A 19871-nucleotide genomic window follows, 5' to 3' on the forward strand; every position below is an offset into this window, starting at 1 on the left:
CAAATTGGGGGGGGGGGGGGGAGAATGACTTCGGAGGACAGACTTCAGGGGGAAAGCAACACAGAGGAGAGTTAAGTACCTCATTCCAGTTCTTCTTTTTCTATGTGAACTGTTTTGAGAGTGTTTTTGTTGAAAAACAGTATAGAAATATTCTTAAGAAAGCATTAACAAGCCTCTCTTTTAAATGTTTAAATTGCACCCCTCCCCCGCCACTTCACAGATGCTTGGAGCAGTCCTGCACTTACATATGCAGGTCTTCTGCCATCATGTGTGGTTTGGCCCCTAAGCACATGGCTAAAAGGGGTGTGCATGGACTGATTTTTGGTTTGGTCCAAGTTCAGACCAAATCGCAGTGCTGCGAACTAGTTTGGTCAAACCAACCGGCCAGTCTGGTCCATCTGACCGACCAAATCAGTTCAGCATTTCAAGGAGCTAGTGAGCTGGAATCCAGTAAGGATTCACCTTTACAAGCAAAGGGGGAAAGGCTTCTAAAAAGAGCAGCTAGGGGAGGGTAGTGGTGAGAGGGCATCTTTAAAAGTAGATGTAAGGTGCTTTCTGGTCCAGCAGCCACCGCTGCCACTCCTCAAAAAACCCTGCTTGGAGCAGACCCAGTGTGTGGTGCAGCCCCGGTCTGGAACTGACCTGGCCTTTGTACATGCATAGAGGTCACACAAATGGTCTCCATGTACGTGTGGAGGCCAGATTAGTTCCGGACCCACACCACTGCTGCACGGGCAGGCTGCTGGGGGGAGGGTCACGCAATGGGTCTGTGCCAGGAGTTTTTTTCCTTTCGTTTTTGTCTTTTGAGCAGCAGCAGCAGCAATGGCCACCACCAGACCAGTAAGCACCTAACATCTTTTTTTAAGAGGTGCCCTCACATCACCACCAACCCCTGCTGCCCTTTAGAAGCTTTTTCAAACCAGGATTCCCCTTTGCTTGTAAAGGGGAATCCTCAACAGATTCCCTTTTACAAGCATTGCCCCTCAAGTCACCAAACAGGTCCAGATTTGGTTTGATCTTGGACCAGACAGCCTTTACTGAAGGCTGGTCCAGTCGGCGATCAAACCAGCCTGGTTAGCAGCAGACCAGTCCACAGTTGAACCATTCATGCACACCCCTAATGCCTAATTCTCTAATTAGATGGTATAACAGCAATAAGGTACGCATCTTCTAAATTCACAGTCTTTTTCAAAGAGCTCTTTAATGAGTAAACAAACATAAAAATAAGAACATATGTCCATAGCTAGCAAACGTTCAATGTGACACATCAGCTTCAGTTCTATGCAGTAGTAGCTGAAACGTGCTTCTTAAATACAATAACTCAACTCTTATTATGAGACACTGGAGGTTTTATAACAGGATTTTTTGCTTCTTAAATTTTTATTCAGGTGTTGTAACAGGATTGGCTAATTGCTGTCAGTTTTGCTGAGTCATGATGCTGAGTTATTGTATTTAAGAGCACGTTTCAGCTACTACTGGATAGCACTGAAGCTGATGAGCCACACTGAAACATTTCCTATCTTTGAACAACCGGTTGTTGTTGTTTTAATGTTTTATTTACACATTGTGGGAAAAGATTATATATTTTATCATCATTTTGAACTAATAGGCAATGACTGAAAAAAAGACAAAATAAGCACCACTTGGTCTGGTGTAGAATCTTAGGAATGATGTCAAATTTCATTCAAGCTATGGAAAGGCAGAGGTTTCACCTCAAGGAGATTACAGCAATATAAGCAACATTAACCTCAAGCATTATAATAATATGTGGATTCTTGGGAAGATGAAAAGTCAAGATATTACCAAAGAAAGCAATTTAAGTTAACCTAGATCAGCTGACAATAACCAACTACCTGGCACAAATAGAAAAATCAGCAAGCTAGTTAACTCTGAAATGCTAAAAAGGATTACTGCTAGGGCATATCTCATATCAACCATGATTAGAAGCGAGCTTGTAAACTGGTTTGAACAACCTATTATGATTATGACTGAGTGAACTACATTTGCACTGGTGCAAATGCAACAGAAATCATAATTAGCTCTGGAACTGAAAAGGTGCAGGACAACATTCAAGCAAGAAGAGAGCCTGAAAGTCTTTGGGGTACTTCCTCAGCCATCCATAAACCCATTTATCAGGTCATCATGCACCAGTATCCTTGGGCCTCTGTCAAGAAGGATGTCTAGCAGCATAGATCTCCTATCTGTAATTCTCACTTGTACTGTAGTTAAACAGTAGGAGAAGCATCTGCCAAATCTTGTCTTCAAATCAAAGAAGACATTACCCATTCCTAAGCCCTCTGGCACACACACAGAGATCTGGGAAGGAGCCCGGATCTAATCTCATTTGTGCTGCTGTTTGAAGGACAGAAACAGCACACAAGTTCCCTACTGTTTTTCTCCTTCTCTTCTCCCAATAGCAGTGCAAACGAGAGATATTCCTACCCTGACCCAAGCCCTCTAGACAACATGCCAGAAGACCTGGGAGGGAAGGGGGTTGAAGGTATATAGAAGCAGAGACTGGCTAGCAACTCAAGCCAACAGTTGTGGATCCCTGACATTTCCAGATGTCAAAACTATATCTCCTCAGTAACATCTTGTATGTGACATCTTTTACATCATCATGTAAACTATTCCCCTTAGAGGATGGGGCCGCTCTGGGAAGAACATCTACATGCTTGCTTGAAGAAGGTTCCAGGTTCCCTCTCTGGTATCTCCAGACAGGGCTGAGAGAGACTCCTGCCTGCAACCTCCAGATGCGGCCACTGGCGGTATAAGGCAGCATCCTATGTTGCTAACCCTGCCACCTTTTTTAGGAAGGAGAGCTGGTCTTGTGGTAGTAAACATGAAGTGCCCCTTTGCTAAGCAGGGTCATCCCTGTTTTGCATTTGAATGGGAGACTACATGTGTGAGCACTGTAAGAGATTCCCCTTAGGGATGGGGCCACTCGGGGAAGAGCACCTCCATGCTTCTATGCACAAGGTTCCAAGTCAACAAATGAGGTAAAGACACATTTGTTCACCCAGGCTTTTAATTAGATACTGTTTTAATACTTTTAACTTTTAAAATCTTTTTATTGGTTGTTTTTATTTTCTTGTAAACCGCCCAGAGAACTTGCATTTTGGGCGGTATAAAAATATGTTAAAATAAATAAATAAATAAGTTCCCTCCTTGGCATCTCCAGGAAAGCCTGAGAGAGACCTCTGCCTGCAACTTTGGAGAAGCCACTGCCAGCCAAGGTAGACAGTACTGAGCTAGATGGACCAATGGTCTGACTCAGTATAAGGCAGTTATGTTCCTATGTTAGGTCTTTTTGACAGCCAATGAAGTGCAATAGGCATGGGGAAATCAAGCATGACAATATTATGTCACTTACTGCCTGTCATCATGTGGAGCCAAGTTTCATTTTAATTCAGGTTTATTTAACAATTCAGGATTGGTGTCACAGACAATCACCACAACTTGGTTTGCTTAGCTTAATCTTGATTTATTTGGGCTCCGCCTCCTCTCGACCTCCCTCAAAATGCTCAGATTCTGCCCCAAGCCTGCTTTGCCCTGCTGCTGGCAAGTTGCTACCTAGTCAGCCACTCTCTCACTATTGGTCCCGGTTAGATAATGGATTTGAATTCTTAGCACAAACTCCTTGGAAACACAGAAGCTACTATAATCCCCTCCCTCCTCTACAAACACTGACCAAGCATAGTCAACCATTTCCTACCCAGTGCTCTGCAGAGTAGATTCCCCTCCCCCCAATTAAACTGTTGCAGTGAATTCTGAACAATCTCCTCCCCTCTCCCAGGAATCAACTGAACAACCCTACCACCTGAAAAAAAGATCCCAGGCCCTGGCAATATTCCCATGTTCCAACTCTTTAAAATCAGCGAGCAGGATCCAGGATGCTTTAGGGAAATAATCCACACAACACGAATGGGGTGATTTTTGGTGACCCTCTCTTCTTTCTGCTGCCCTTGATACCACCTGAAATTATGTCTCCAGTGGTTTCCCAATCCTCAGGGGGTATTGGGACCAGCAGAAAGAAGGGAAGATCACCCAAAGCCACCCCATTCCTGTTGTGTGACTGAAATGTTCTTCCCCGCAGGTTAATCTGGACCGTGCTCAGAGTATATGAATTTAGTTTTTAAAAGCCTTCTGTTTACAATTTCTTTCTTAATCCCTTCGATCTCTTCTGTGATTACTTTGTTTCAAAGGCTAAATGCCTTTTATTGTTTTACATTTGTTTGGATGTGTGTATTGAGACAGTTGAGATGACCTGATCTGTAGCTAGGCAGAATAGAAAGGAATGAAGTTCAGAGCAAGTGACAAAAGGTGCTTGCTGCCTAGAGAATTTGTTTCCTGACTACTCTAGGTTTACATCTATGTACATGAAGGCCCTGAGTGGGTGGTGCAACTAAAACAAATTTTAAACAGACTGTGGGTTCAGATATCACACAAGTCAAGTTAAGCACAAGTCACAGTTCATATATGAACTTCAAACCTAGGGCTCAAATCGTGGTTTGAGGGCTGGAAATAAACCTAGTTTGTTGCCAGCATGGATTCAAACAAACCAAGGTTGAATGAAATATACTTAAGTTCCACACTGTATGTGAACCTGCTCACTGCCTGTTATACTATGCATTATGGGAAGATTCAGGTTGGTGGTAGTCACGTATACTCCCACAACTTGTAGTGAAGGCCTGAAAGTAATATGTAAATGGCATGTTCAAGCAGTTTATACGAGTACTGCTTGTGAATTATATGAGGTGTGTTAAGGGAAAGTAGACATAGAAGCTACAAACACAAAAAAGTCTAGATCTGTGGGCCAACACTTGTTATAATTAACTGCCCTAGAATAATTTTATAATACAAGGTAACTAATGAATAACTCTAAATTATAAAATTTAGAACAGAGGCCAGCCCCCTGTTGATAGTGGGTGTCTGCCAGGACTGCTGCACAACCTGCAAGCCAGCCCAACTTCCACTTCTGGCCAGCAGTGCCACGCTTCTTCCACTGGACAAAAATGGAAGAAGCATTGCATTGCTGTCTGGAAGCAGTTTTAAGTCATTCTGCAGCAGCCCCATCACTACACTGTCAAAGCTACCTTTCAAGTTGCATAGGAGCCCTAGTGGCTTCCTACTGTCAGTGGAGAGCTGTCCTTCATGTCAGCCAGTTTTCTTTGAAGCTAGAACAGCTGAAAATAGAGACGGAACTTTTTCAAATCCAATCATACTTCTTGCAATGTCCGAACAATACTTCAAGGTGTTAATTTCACTTTTACATTATTATTCATAGTGTAAGAAAGCTAAACACATAGGATTGGGCAGAATTGCTAATGTGTAGCATTCCAGGGAAATCCCAAGTACACTTAGGACATCATGAACTGGTGCTGCTATGCTGGAAACATCAGTGGCACAGGTGGCATATCACCACATAAAGCTGCCAAGTGGCAAAAGAAGTTGTAGATTGAGGGCATAACAGTGGTAGGGGCAAGGACTGCACAATTCACCCTAACTGCTTGTCACTCACCAAAGGCTCAAATACAATTCCTTAGCACTGGGTAAGTACAGTACAAGTAATCCAAGGCAACATTAGAAAGTAAGGCTAAATTTTTGTTATGTCAATCAATTTGAATGCACCTTCAATTGAAAAAAAATACACAAATGAAAAGTTGACTAAATAATTATTTCTATGCTTGATTAAAATGGAGTGAAACCAGTTTACAAGTATCATTTGAGATGTCCTTTTTTATCTGCAAAGTGCTGAACAAACATTATCAACATTAAATGATCAGAGCTAGTCAACCTCCAGTTTGATCTGAATTAGGAAATGAAAATAATTACTTACACCCTGTTGAGCTCCACAGAGATATTGCTAGGACCTGGAATAGGATCTTCAGGTTTGCATATTGTATTAAAACAGAGGCCTTTCTGAATACTTGACTGTTTTGTGTAAAGCTGATAAGGAATGTATGAAAGGAGACGCCCAGCTTTTACACTACAACAAATACAAGAATTTAATTAACCAAAGATGTCAGAACAAACAGCATTTATGTATAGCTTTTTTCTTGTTCTTAAACCATTATGCAGAAAAGTTCCTTGAGTTCAAAAGGGGGAGGGGGTTGGTATAGTTCATTTCATTGTACATTACTATTGCTAGCTTGGTTCTCTTCTTACAAAACAATAGTTATTATACTGTAAAGGTAAAGTGTGCCGTCGAGTCGGTGTTGACTCCTGGCAACCACAGAGCCCTGTGGTTTTCTTTGGTAGAATACAGGAGGGGTTTACCATTGCCATCTCCCGTGCAGTATGAGATGATGCCTTTCAGCATCTTCCTATATTGCTGCTGCCCGATGTAGGTGTTTCCCATAGTCTGGGAAACATACCAGTGGGGATTTGAACCAGCAACTTCTGGCTTGCTAGTCAAGTCATTTCCCACTGCACCATCAGGTGGCTTCTATTATACTGCACTGCAAATATACTGGAAAAATTATTAATCACCCTAAGGCCGTGATCCAAAGAGCTAGTTTAGCATCAAGTGCTTGGGTATATCCAGGGTCAACAGCAGACATGCCCCCATCATGCCATACAAAAATCAGCTTTTGAAAAAGCCCCCTCAATTTCAAAATGATTTGATGCAAGGGCGGGGGAAGAAACACAACCTTCAAACCCCTGAGGCACAGAGTACTGACTGAACTGTTCTTTGGATCCTGGACAAACTGAGAAAAGTGTACAACTGCAATAAAATTAGTCAATAAAATTAGACAACCATTTAAAATCTGTTTGGAAAACATGCAATTCTTCAAACTATTTCTGAATAAAATTAAGTCCAATTAAATCCCAGTACTGGTGTAGAAATACATGAAGTACAACTAACCACAGGAAACAGATTTGAGTATTGTTTTCTGCAATTCAGGGAAGGGAGGATTTTTCTTAACACAACAATACAAAGTTTTTGCTTATGAACGGTTCCCATGAACTTTTGATGTGTTTGTTTTCTATATACCATCTACACAAATGTTGCTGCAATATCTACAGCTCTTATAATATCCTAGAGAAAAGTTGAACATTCTGAATTTTGACCTATGTTGTTACATTTTAGGGTTGTGGATTCAAATGCAGCTTCATAGACAACTCCCATCTGTAACACCAGAGTCCCTGAAGGGTAATGGTGCGATAAATGCAGCCAAGTCCCTGTTATGTAGAAGAGGAATATAATCACGCATGGCCTAGGGAAATGTGTTGGCAGATCATAGCAATACTAACACCTCATTCTTTATAATGCATTTCCCATCTAGCTTCAGTCCACACTAACAAGTGGCTTGGCAGAGGATCAAAAGCCAATCCATGCTGCAATTAAGAAAACTACAGTAAGATCACATTACCCAATTAGAAAAACAAGAACTTGTTAGCACTTATGTGGTCAGGTTTCTGTGGGAATGGTGTAATTGGATCTGTTACAGTGGGGATAGACTCAACTACATATCATTTGTTTTCCGATATGTCCAGTACAATTCAAATGACATTTCAGAAAAAAAGTTGTTTTAAAGAATATAAATAACTTAATAAAGTTTAACACATATAAATGTAACAGTTATATGACTGATATATTTATCAGGGTAGTTCCTTATTTCCATCTTTTCCAGGCAAGAGATATTTCATCAAAATTAAAAATTATTTCTATAACCATTCTTTTAAACCTCTGTGGGCTGGTTAAAATGTTAAGATTAGACTATACCTTCACATGACATCTCAGAGCCTCAGAAGTACACACTTCCTCACCTCCTTTGTATACACATGGAAGAATTCTGATTGTGGTTAGAGATAAGCCAAGATCAATTGTGATATCCAAACTGTTCAATCCTGGCTTATTCTAACCAGAAGTCTTAGAATATACCAAGATCTGAACCCAACTTCAAACGTTAAGTTTAGACCCCGATTTATTTTAAGACCTCTGGTTAGAATAAGCCAGGATTGGTTGGTTTGGATGTCATGGCTGATTTTGGTTTGTTTCTATCCACAGGTAGAAGTTAAATTCATCTGGGGCTCACACATGAAAGGGGGGGGGGCATGTATTCTTGAGGCTCTGAGCTATTGTACAAAAGCCAAAGTTTAATATTGGACTTGCATGACACTTGAACTGGCCCAATGTACTACAGATGCATAGCCAATACTTAGAGCAAGATGAAATATTGTTCACCTTTGTCTTTAAGTTCCAGTCCTGAATTAACAATCCATTTACTTTAGTGCTTATCAGAGTATTTGATAGTTTCTTCCCACATAAATTCTGCTTTACATTTATACTGAAATGTAATCTTCAGTCCTGTAACTCAATGCTGGGAGAGAACATCAGAAGATTTGGTGTAGGGTGTTATCAGTATGCTACAACACCCAAATCTATTTCTCCATGTCAACATCATCAGAAGGCATAATCTCCCTAAATGCCTGCCTGGAGGCAGTGATGGCTGGATGAGGAATAATGAACTGAGACTGAATCCAGATAAGACGGAAGTACTTGTTGTGTGGGGCCAAAACTTGGAAGACGATTTTGATCTGCTGGTTTTGGATGGAGTCACATTTCCCCAGAAGGAACAGGTACATGGGGTGCTTCTGTAGCTTAACCTCTACCAGGCTGAGGCGGTGGCCAGAGGTGCTCTTTATTGGCTTTGGCCGATATATTAGTTAGACATGTGCACGGTCCGAAGCAGTCCGGACCGGCACCGAAGGGGGGCCTTCCTTTTAGGGCAGGGAGGGCTTGCTTACCCCTCCCGCCTCTTTGCCCCCTCCAGCGCCCGTATTTAACAGAATAACGGGGCGCTGGAAACCAGCCGCCCCCCCGCCGCGATCAGATTTAGCCCCAAAACTACCAATACCACTGCCCCCGCCGTCGCCCGCCAGCCCTCCCTCCCAGCCGCCCGCCCACCCGAGTCCTCACCCGATGCTGTGTAAATAACGAGAGGAGCTCCTGAACAGAGCTCCTCTCACTAGGAAGTCCTGCAGCATACTGAAGCTTTGCGCGCGCGCATGCGCAAAGCTTCAGTATGCTGCAGGACTTCCTAGAGAGAGGAGCTCTGTTCAGGAGCTCTTCTCGTTATTTACACAGCATCGGGTGAGGACTCGGGCGGGCGGGCGGCTGGGAGGGAGGGAGGGAGGGCTGGCGGGCGACGGCGGGGGCAGTGGTATTGGTAGTTTTGGGGCTAAATCTAATCGCGGTGGGGGGGCGGCTGGTTTCCAGCGCCCCGTTAGTCTGTTAAATACGGGCGCTGGAGGGGGCAAAGAGGCGGGAGGGGTAAGCAAGCCCTCCCGCCCTTAAAGACATACCCCCCACCTGGACCCGAACCAGCCAGGGCCGAACTGGTCCGGCAGTTCGGCCATTCTTTAGAATGGCCGCCGGACCGGTTCGGGCACACCCCTAATATTAGTTGCATCAGTCTCTTGAGATAAATGAACTCAGAACAGTTGTACATATGCTGGTAACCTCCAGACTAGACTACTGCAAAGCACTCTATGCGGAGCTGCCTTTGTACGTAGCCCAGAAGCTGCAGTTGGTACAGAATGTGGCAGCCAGGTTGATCTCTGGGTCATCTCCAAGAGACCATATTACTCCTATACTAAAAGAGCTACACGGGCCACCAATAAGTTTACAGGCAAAATACAAGGTGCTGTTTATAACCTATAAAGCCCTAAACAGCTTAGGCCCTGGGTTTTTAAGAGCACATCTTTTTCACCATGAGCCCCACCACCCATTGAGATCGTCCAGAGAGGTTCATCTGCAGCTGCCACCAGTGCATGTGGAGGCTACGCAGGGACAGGCTTTCTCTGGAATGCACTCCCTGCTGAAGTAAGAACCTCCCTGACAAGATCAACTTGTCAGAGTTAATCTCTGACAACATTTTAAAAGTCCTTAAAGACTCATTTTTTCACCCACGCTTTTTAACTTGATTGTAGTTTTAAATTGTTTTAAGGTTTTCATTTTTAATTTGTTTTAAGAAGTTGTAAACTGCCCAGAGATGGAAGTTTGGGGTGGTCTACAAAACTGATATAGTCCAATTGTTTTATTACTTGAAACTTTTATTAACTTGCTGTTCACTTAGCAGCCTATCCCTTCAAGATTTTACATTCAATTTTGACTAGACTTGATCAGTAGTTTTACAGAACTATAAGTTAACAGACACCTAATATGAACATATTCATCAATGGTAAAAACAGAAATCATGTAAATCAAGTTTTAAAATGTTCTATAGTACAATAATACAGAATGTAGTTTTGTTTGATGTCTTTTAAAAGGAAGATACCCATCCTCATATCTGGAACTTTTCAATGAAATTATCAGCCTAGCCATAAGTTTCCAATATTTACCTTTCTGTTATCCATTCTGGCCGAACTACTTTTTCCCCTTTCAGTTCTTTTATTTTGGCATTTGGAAGATTTGTGGCAATGATGTGTGTTGTTTTGGATCTAGAGTAGTACACATGATATTGCCCTCCATGCAACATCATTAACCTCCTTAATTCATCAGCTGAAGGGTCTGCAATAGAAATAGAACAATGTAAAAGTATTTCTACATGTTTAAAGAACAAACAAATACAGAAATCTAGTGTAGCACTTTCCATTTAAGTTTGCCTCCTAGATTACATTTGGCTAAAGTATTTAAAAACAGGACTGTCAACCAATTGAAAATGTTAGTTAATGGTTTGCCTTTTAAGCAATCAATGGAGAAGATCTCATTTAAATAAATTTTATTTATTTATATCTATGTAAACCACTTTGGAAACGTTTGTTGAAAAGCGGTATATAAATATTCATTGTATTCATATATGCACATATTACCAAAATGTTCACATTGGTGCCTTTTCATTGAAAGTGCAAAACAGTTTTTTTAAACTGCCAGTAGGTAGCACCTAAACAAGTACTTACCTTTCCCTCCAATGCCCCCTCTCTTCTCCAAAAATCTACTCTTGATGGTACCCCAACCTTCAGACACATTTCTTTAGGAGGCGCAGAGGATGCAGCAACAAGGAAAATGGGCACAAATTGCCTCTCCGCTGTTCTTCTGAGAACAGAACAGTAACTTCTTCTGTTTACAAAGTACTAGTCTAGATGCTATCCACTGAATGCTTCTAATAAGACCATCTTTAATATTTTGTTTTTCTTTTCCTATTACAGCAACATACCTCATTCCAAGCAGCCTGGAAAGAAGTGTGGCCCAAGTTAACACTGATGTGCCTGATCAGCCAGTGCTGCTGCACAAGAGCACAGTTCTGTAACTACTTAAAACAGTGTGCCTGTACTCTTGTGCAGACCTATTTACATTGGAAACAGTGTGGGTCCCACTGCACAAACGCATGTGTGCTGTTTTAAGTAGTTGCTCAACTGTGCTCTTAAGCAACACCACCAAGGACAAGTTCACTGGGTGCAGCACCACCAGCCAATTGGAAACACTGGAGATGCCTTGCACATCATGTGGGACTGTGCCTTTAACTTTTGGCACCACAATTAAAGGTTTAGTTGATGAATCAATTAAAGCTTGCACCCCTGAAATAAAGCAATCTATCTTACTAAGGTAAAGGTCATTCAGGCAATGGTTTTTCTTGTGACACTCTATAGATACGAAACCTGGACTTTGAAGAAGCAAGATTGAAAAAGTATTGACGCTTTTGAACTTTGGTGCTGGAGAAGCCTTTTGAGGATACCATGGAATCCAGGAAAACAAACACATGGATCACAGAACAAATCAATCCAGGATTTTCACTTGGCACAAATGACCAGGCTCAAACTATCATACTTTGGACACATTATGTGAAAACACAGCTCCCTTGAGAAGTCCATAATGCTAGGGAAAGTTGAAGGAAAGAGAAGAAGATGACCAGCAGCAAGGTGGATGGACTTGATTACGACAGCAATACACCACCGAGAGACCTTCAAGGCCAAGTTGAAGACAGATCATCCTGGAGAGAATCTATGTGCCTTCTCCCATGCAGTATGAGAGGATGCCTTTCAGCACCTTCCTATATAGCTACTGCCCGATATAGGAGTTTCCCATACTCTAGGAAACACACCAGCGGGGATTTGAACCAACAGCCTCCTGCTCTCTAGGAAGGTTATTTCCCCACTACGCCATTAGGTGGCCCTCTATCTTCCTAGCAGAGGGCAAAATACAGACTACCACATATTCCAATACTGATTTCAGTACAAGTCTATACCACAATAGCCTTAATCTTGTCAGTGATAGAACCATCCCTTAACTAAGGATGCGTGAATTGATTCGAGTACACAATGATTTGTACCCAAATCTAGCTGATTCAGGCAATTTGTATACAGAACAAATTGCCCCTGTGCTCAATTGCCCAGATTCGGGTACAAAACAAATCATCCAGTTTCAGATTCTGACCTCCATTTTGTGGCCACATTAGTTTGGCTGGTAGTGCCCAATGGGTGGAGGCTACCACTCAAATTTCAAAGAAATTGGCCAAAGATTTTTAACAAATTTCTGAGATTTGCACGTCTTTAAGCTTTTTCCCATAGGGAGTAATGGGGATTTCAGCAGCCCCATAACTCTGTGTGGGGGGGGGGGAACCAGGGTGGTCCAGAGAAGGTTGTGGTGTTGTGCACAGGGGTGCCAACCACCCCAAATCACAAGCCCATGGGGTACTTGGTTTCGTTATTTTCAATTTTTGTGGTGTTCTGATAGTGGATTCTTTGGTGCAAAATGAAAGTGGATTCTCTGGACATTCGTCATTTTGCACCAAAGATGAACAAAGATGTTCATTCATCATCTTTGGTGCAAGATGATGAATGAACAAAGAATCCACTATCATTGTTCATCTTTGTTATCTTTTATCCTCTTCAGCCTCCCAGCTGAACTCAGGAGCTTCAGGGAGATGAAACATGCACACTGAGCACACCTAGGGACACACAAGTTTAGGCTTAGCTCACTAGCCAGCCATTATCTGTGGTTAGCATCAACCCCTCCTTCCTTCAACAACAACAACTTATATACCGCTTTCCAACAAAAGTTTTCAAAGCAGTTTAAGAGAAACCACAAATAAATAAATAAGATGGCTCCCTGTCCCCGAAGGGCTCACAGTCGAAAAAGACACATAAAATAGACACCAGCAACAGTCACTGGAGGTACTGTGCTGGAGGTGGATAGGGCCAGTTACTCTTCCCCTGCTAAATAAATAGAATCACCATGTTAAAAGGTGCCTCTTTGCCCAGTTAGCAAAGGGAAATGAACAAAGATTCATCTTCTCAGATTCTTTTCTAGCACACAGACAGAGGGATTAGCAGATAAACGGGTCTTCTGTCATTTGCACTGGGAGATGGAGTTGGTAAATAACAGTGGGAGCCTTCCCTGACTGTTTAGAAAGGATTCCTGCTGTTTCTTACCTTCACAAAAATGGCAGCAAAAATGAGAACTCTGGGGGTGAGATCTATTTGATGCTGGGTGTCCTGCTTGCCAGAGGACTGGAGGCACTTGCCACAGGCAAGCAGATTTGTAGATGCCTGAGCACACCCCATAACTTGTATTTTGGAACACATTCTCTGGATCAAACCATATGTGATGCTAAGCATGATTTAGAGCTTCCATTCCACCATCACCTAAGTAAAATAGCAGCTGCTGGGGGTGGAGGGGGGTAGTATTTAACCTCTTCCATAATAAAAATCATCCCTCAAAGCTGATATTAGTCCCAAGCGGGATGCTTCCATAGCTGTCCATGGAGGTTCCCTCCTGGGTCAAATTAGAGCTTCTGGAAAGGGGATTTTTGTCAGAACCATGGATTGAAGGAAAGGTATTAACTGACACTCAAAGAGTGGAGAGAAGGGATTGAATACCCACTATGGTCCCAATCCTGAAGCCCCCCACCCCCCGAGCTGCTCTAGAGAGAAAAGGACACAATAGCATTTCATCTACTTTGACCTTCAGGTCATGAAGGGCCAAACATGCTAGCTGTGAACTGAGAATACATAATAAAACATGTCCTAAAATCCTGTGCACAAAGAATTATGAAGCATATTCTGGAGCACTTTCAGTTCACTAGAGAAGCCAGCCAAGGAGGAAGGAGCCTGGCTGGCTCTCTCGACAAACAGGAGGCTGAAATAGATTCTACCTAGGAGAATGTGATATCTCTGCCCCTTCCCACAGCCCAGTTCCTTTATTGGCCTTGTCTCAACCTTATCTGCTTTCTTAAAAGGACTTTTCAAAAGTTTAAAGGAATAAAAGTGTCACCTGTAAAGCCATTGACATAGATGGCAACTCCACTAAAGATACTGGATGAAGTTCCATCTTTTTGATGTTGCAGAGTTGCCTCTGAATGGAACTGATCCTCCAGTTTCTGGACCTTGGCAGACATATATCCTCCCTTGAATAAAACATACATTTAGATATTGATAATCATTTTCAATATTTTGTGTACAACTGCAGAAACTGATCAAAAGGGCATTTGAAATATTGCCTTTGAAAAAAATTAAGTTTCATTTTGCTTTGGCAATTCATTTGTGGACAGCTTTCAAAGCAGCATGATCACAACACTTACATTTTGTAAGAGAAGCGTGGTCAGTCTAAACTGGTTTTGAAAGCCACAAGAATATTAACACAGGGCAATTTCCTTGCTAAATGTCACACATGAACTGGAATTGGTTACAGCCTTCACTCTCTGGAGAAGTCAGTCACAAAAATGAGTTGGCTATGTTATAGAAATCAGTAGTTTCATTAAAAGATACTCATCAGCCCCAGCAAAATAACAAGCAATGGGAAAAAAGGCTCCAACAACACAAATGCTGCAGCAAATGAACTGAGAGGTACATTTGGTGTACACTAAGGGGGACGCTTCGGGGCAGGGTTCCTACCAAAGAAGAAAGGCAATGTAAAGCTCTAGAACAGGGATTCTCAACGTGTGGGTCCCCAGATGTAATTAGACTTCAATTCCCATAATTTCCAACCAAAGGCCACTGGGGCTGGGGATTATGGGAGTTGAAGTTCAATAACATCTGGGGACCCACACGTTGAGAAACCCTGCTCTAGAAACTTCCCAATGAGGCTTTGCAGACAAACAGAAGCCTCAGTAGTGTTAATAGCACAAAAGGCCACAAAGAATAGTCAACTTTCCAAAATTACATTTGTCTATACTTTTTTAAAAAATGATTTTTTTTAGTTTGAACATACCCATGACCCCCAGCCATCTCTCTCATTGGCTCGTTTTCTCCATCCACCTTGCTTCATAGTGAAGCTTCTAATTAGGAAGGAAGGGGAAAAAAGATAATTTTCAGCATTTCAGCATCTGAAATTGTATCACCAGAAATAAGAACAAGTGTAGGAGCTGCTAATATTTACAAAAGAAAATCTTTGCATGACAACACAAGTACCAATGTGTCCATTACTGTAGCACAATATATTAATTCACATACGTGCAAACATTTTAGAAATCTTTAATCTAATATTTCTCTCTGCCTTATTTAAATATAGGTGCTGTTATATAATACGGTAGCATAGTTTTGCAAGTAGCCCCTCACTAAACTGATTTATCCACTATTTATTTATTTAAAATATTTATACCTCACGCATCCAGTACAATACTGCTCAGAGTGGTTCACAAAATTAACAAATATAAAACAATAGAAAGTTAACATTACTAAAAACAAGAATTACAAGTCAATAATGGATTGGAGCCTAAAGTAGCATGAGTGGCTGTGGAAGAATGTTTGCACAAGGAGGCTTCACAGTCTGAATGGTCCTCAGACCCTGAGGAGCAGCCTCCCCAACAACCCTGGTGAGGGCTAGCCCCCTTTCAAAACCAAACTTTACAAGCTTTGAAAGGGGAGGAGGGAAGGTAGCCAAAATGATCCTCATCTGTCCTTGTGCTTCTTGCAAGCTTTAAGAGAGTATGAGGAGATGCACTCCTTGCAAAGTTTGCAAGGGTCAGATCTGTCCTAAAGAGCTGCTCTGATGGCCATGGCAGGGGGCAGTGCATCTTGCCAACCTGCTAATACCCCAATACTTCACCACCTAAAGTAACTGCTTCACCTTGCCTCATGGAAGGAGTGCCCCTGGCAACAGGAACACAATTTTCATGACAACACACAGCATGAGGCTATATTACATAATTTGGTCCCATGTCTGTAGAACAAGGAGCACACAAGTAGAAACTTGATAGGAAAATTTGGTGAAGAGGAGAATTTTACACACACAGACTCCAGAGAGAATAAGTTATTAAGGTCACAAACACAGCGAGGGTGTGGTGGGGGGGGAGGCAAGACCAAGCTTACCTTGCCCCCAGACTCTCTTCCATGTTGTGTGCAGTGCACTCCTAGCATGCCCACACAATCTGTGCAGCTCCCAGCAGCGTGGGTCTCTGGAGGTTGGGAAAACGAGTCCTGGCTTCCAGGAATACCTAAATGCACTGCACAAGTCAGATTTCCCTGTGAGTTGGGCACTCTAGCCACCCAATTGTGTATGCTTGGGCTGCACGAGCCCGGCATACAAACAACACCAGGGTTAAGGGTGTGCTTGTGCCCTTAACGCTGGCTAAAGGAGAGGATTAAAAGTTGAGTTAGGCAGGACATAACGCTGGGATCGCGAGTAATGCTCCACAGGAGCAGCCTAACCCAGGCTGGGCTGCCTCAGCCTGGATGAGGCTGATCGTAAGGATAGCTTTATTTTCTTCTCAGATCTCCTTTGGTGAAGACTCCTAAAGACAAATACAAGAAAACAAGAAATCTCAACTCCATTACTGTAACTGGAGCTGCAAATACATAGCTCTCACATAGGCAAGCAAAAAGGAGAGGGGATACTTATCCCCTCATCATATCCCCTTATCATTGAAAATCAGCCTTCAAGGACTTTCAATACCAAATTGGAAAATGGGTTAATTACTACTTTCTCCAGGGACTCCAAACAGGAAAGCAACTGTGCCAATCCTGCCACAACCTGCCTGATTTTAATAGCCCATGAAGTCAAGAAATCTGAGTAGCATACACATGAATTAAGAACATAATGATATTCTTGATTATGCTAGTACAGAAGTTCCACCAGCACATCTGACACTGGATGGTATAGACACTTCTCTCATGATTGTAGTTTTAGTATCCTGTAGTTTAACATATCCATAACTACCTAATTCTTAGATTTAGTACTTTGCACATGAAAAACTATTATATATTTTGAAGAATTTGTATATATGTTTGTGTGAAATAAAGACATACTTCCGAATGACCTACAGATGAAACTCGAAAAATTAGAATATCATGCAAAAGTTCATTAATTTCAGTAATGCAAATTAAAAGGTGAAACTGATATATGAGATAGACGCATTACATGCAAAGCGAGATAAGTCAAGCCTTAATTTGTTATAATTGTGATGCTCATGGCAACCCCAAATCCACAATCCCAGAAAATTAGAATATTGTGAAAAGGTTCAACAGTCTAGGCTCCAGGTGTCCCACTCCAATCAGCTAATCAATCCATAACACCTGCAAAGGGTTCCTGAGCCTTTAAATGGTCTCTCAGTCTGGTTCATTAGGAATCACAATCATGGGAAAGACTGCTGACTTGACAGTTGTGCAGAAAACCATCATTGACACCCTCCATAAGGAGGGAAAGCCTCAAAAGGTAATTGCAAAAGAAGTTGGATGTTCCCAAAGTGCTGTATCAAAGCACATTAATAGAAAGTTATGTGGAAGGGGAAAGTGTGGAAGAAAAAGGTGCACAAGCAGCAGGGATGACCGCAGCCTGGAGAGGATTGTCAGGAAAAGGCCATTCAAAAGTGTTGGGAACTTTCACAAGGAGTGGACTGAGGCTGGAGTTAGTGCATCAAGAGCCACCACACACAGACGGATCCTGGACATGGGCTTCAAATGTCGTATTCCTCTTGTCAAGCCGTTCCTGAACAACAAACAACGTCAGAAGCGTCTTACCTGGGCTCAAGAAAAAAAGAACTGGTCTGTTGCTCAGTGGTCCAAAGTCCTCTTTTCTGATGAGAGCAACTTTTGCATCTCATTTGGAAACCAAGGACCCAGAGTCTGGAGGAAGAATGAAGAGGCACACAATGCAAGATGCTTGAAGTCCAGTGTGAAGTTTCCACAGTCTGTGTTGATTTGGGGAGCCATGTCATCTGCTGGTGTTGGTCCACTGTGCTTCATTAAGTCCAGGGTCAACGCAGCCGTCTATCAGGAGATTTTGGAGCACTTCATGCTTCCTTCCGCAGACGAGCTGTATGGGGATGCTGACTTCATTTTCCAGCAGGACTTGGCACCTGCCCACACTGCCAAAAGTACCAAAACCTGGTTCAATGACCATAGGATTACTGTGCTTGATTGGCCAGCAAACTCGCCTGACCTGAACCCCATAGAGAATCTATGGGGCATTGCCAAGAGAAGGATGAGAGACATGAGACCAAACAATGCAGACGAGCTGAAGGCCGCTATTGAAGAATCCTGGTCTTCCATAACACCTCAGCAGTGCCACAGGCTGATAGCATCCATGCCACGCCGCATTGAGGCAGTAATTGCTGCAAAAGGGGCCCAAACCAAGTACTGAATACATATGCATGCTTATACTTTTCGGAGGTCCGATATTGTTCTATTTACAATCCTTGTTTTCTTGGTTTCATGTAATATTCTAATTTTCTGGGATTGTGGATTTGGGGTTCTCATGAGCTGTACGCCATGAGCATCACAATTATAACAAATTAAGGCTTGACTTATCTCGCTTTGCATGTAATGCGTCTATCTCATATATCAGTTTCACCTTTTAATCTGCATTACTGAAATTAATGAACTTTTGCACAATATTCTAATTTTTTGAGTTTCACCTGTACAGTTATCTCCAAGTTATTTTGCATGAACAGTCCTGCCACTTAAGTTAACTGGATGCACTATTTTTAACCTAGAATTTGTGCGGGGGAAAGTTTAAATATGTTCTTTGTATTTTTTAACAAGATATTCTGAATATAATCATATTTCAACTGTTACTGTTCTCAACAGATTTCTAGTTCTCCTGTTCTCAACAGATAACCAGATCAATAATTCCAAAGTAACATCATGCCCAAGAAAAACAGATTCAAATTTACCATATATAGTCATAAGAACAAAAGAACAGCCCGGCTGGATTCGGCCCAAGGCCCATCTAGTCCAGTATCCTATTTCGCACAGTGGCCCACCAATGTGCCGCTGGAAGCCACAGGCAGGAGTTGAGGGCATGCCCTCTCTCCTGCTGTTACTCCCCTGCAACTGGGACTTAGAGGCATCCTGCCTTTGAGACTGGAGATGGCCTCTAGCAATCTAACTAGTAGCTGATGTTAGACCTCTCTTCATGAAGTCATCCAACCACTCTTAAAGCCATCCAGATTGTTGGCTGTCACCACATCTCATGGCAGAGAATTCCACAAGCAGATTATGCATTGTGTGAAAAAGTACTTCCATTTGTTTATCCTAGATTTCCTGGCAATCAATTTCATGGGATGACCCCTATATCTAGTGTTATGTGACAAGGAGAAGAATTTCTCTCTATCCACTTTCTCCACACCATGCATGATTTTATAGACCTCTATCATGTCTCCCCACAGTCGTCTCTTTTCTAAACTAAAAAGCCACAGGTGTTGTAGCCTTGCCTCATAAGAAAGATGCTCTAGGCCCCTGATCATCTTGTTTGCCCTCGTCTGCACCTTTTCCAGTTCTACAATGTCCTTTTTTAGATGTGGTGACCAGAATTGTACACAGTACTCCAGGCGTGGCTACACCATAGTTTTGTGTAAGGGCATTATAATATTAGCAGTTTTATTTTTAATCCCCTTCCTAATGATCCCTAGCATGGAATTGGCCTTTTTCACAGCTTCTGCACATTGAGTCAACACTTTCAACGAGCTGTCCCCAAGATCCTTCTC

At 42.3% G+C, this 19871-nt stretch overlaps 1 protein-coding gene across 5 annotated transcripts in view; it reads right to left on the reverse strand.

Annotated features, from left to right (window-relative positions):
- REV1 (REV1 DNA directed polymerase) overlaps positions 1 to 19871 on the reverse strand; it is a 113055-nt gene that overhangs the window by 82639 nt on the left and 10545 nt on the right. For 3 of the 5 annotated variants that reach the window (XM_053306207.1, XM_053306205.1, XM_053306206.1), the window contains exons 2-5: positions 15158 to 15224; positions 14222 to 14354; positions 10351 to 10519; positions 5840 to 5989 (exon numbers count right to left, since the gene is read on the reverse strand). In XM_053306207.1, the coding sequence (XP_053162182.1) occupies positions 5840 to 5989; positions 10351 to 10519; positions 14222 to 14354; positions 15158 to 15214 (509 nt within the window). In that variant the 5' untranslated portion in view covers positions 15215 to 15224. The remainder of the gene's footprint in view (positions 1 to 5839; positions 5990 to 10350; positions 10520 to 14221; positions 14355 to 15157; positions 15225 to 19871) is intronic. The other 2 variants (XM_053306209.1, XM_053306208.1) reach the window with 2 other exon arrangements.

This window comes from Hemicordylus capensis, chromosome 3 (genome assembly GCF_027244095.1).
Source record: "Hemicordylus capensis ecotype Gifberg chromosome 3, rHemCap1.1.pri, whole genome shotgun sequence".
NCBI lineage: Eukaryota > Metazoa > Chordata > Lepidosauria > Squamata > Cordylidae > Hemicordylus > Hemicordylus capensis.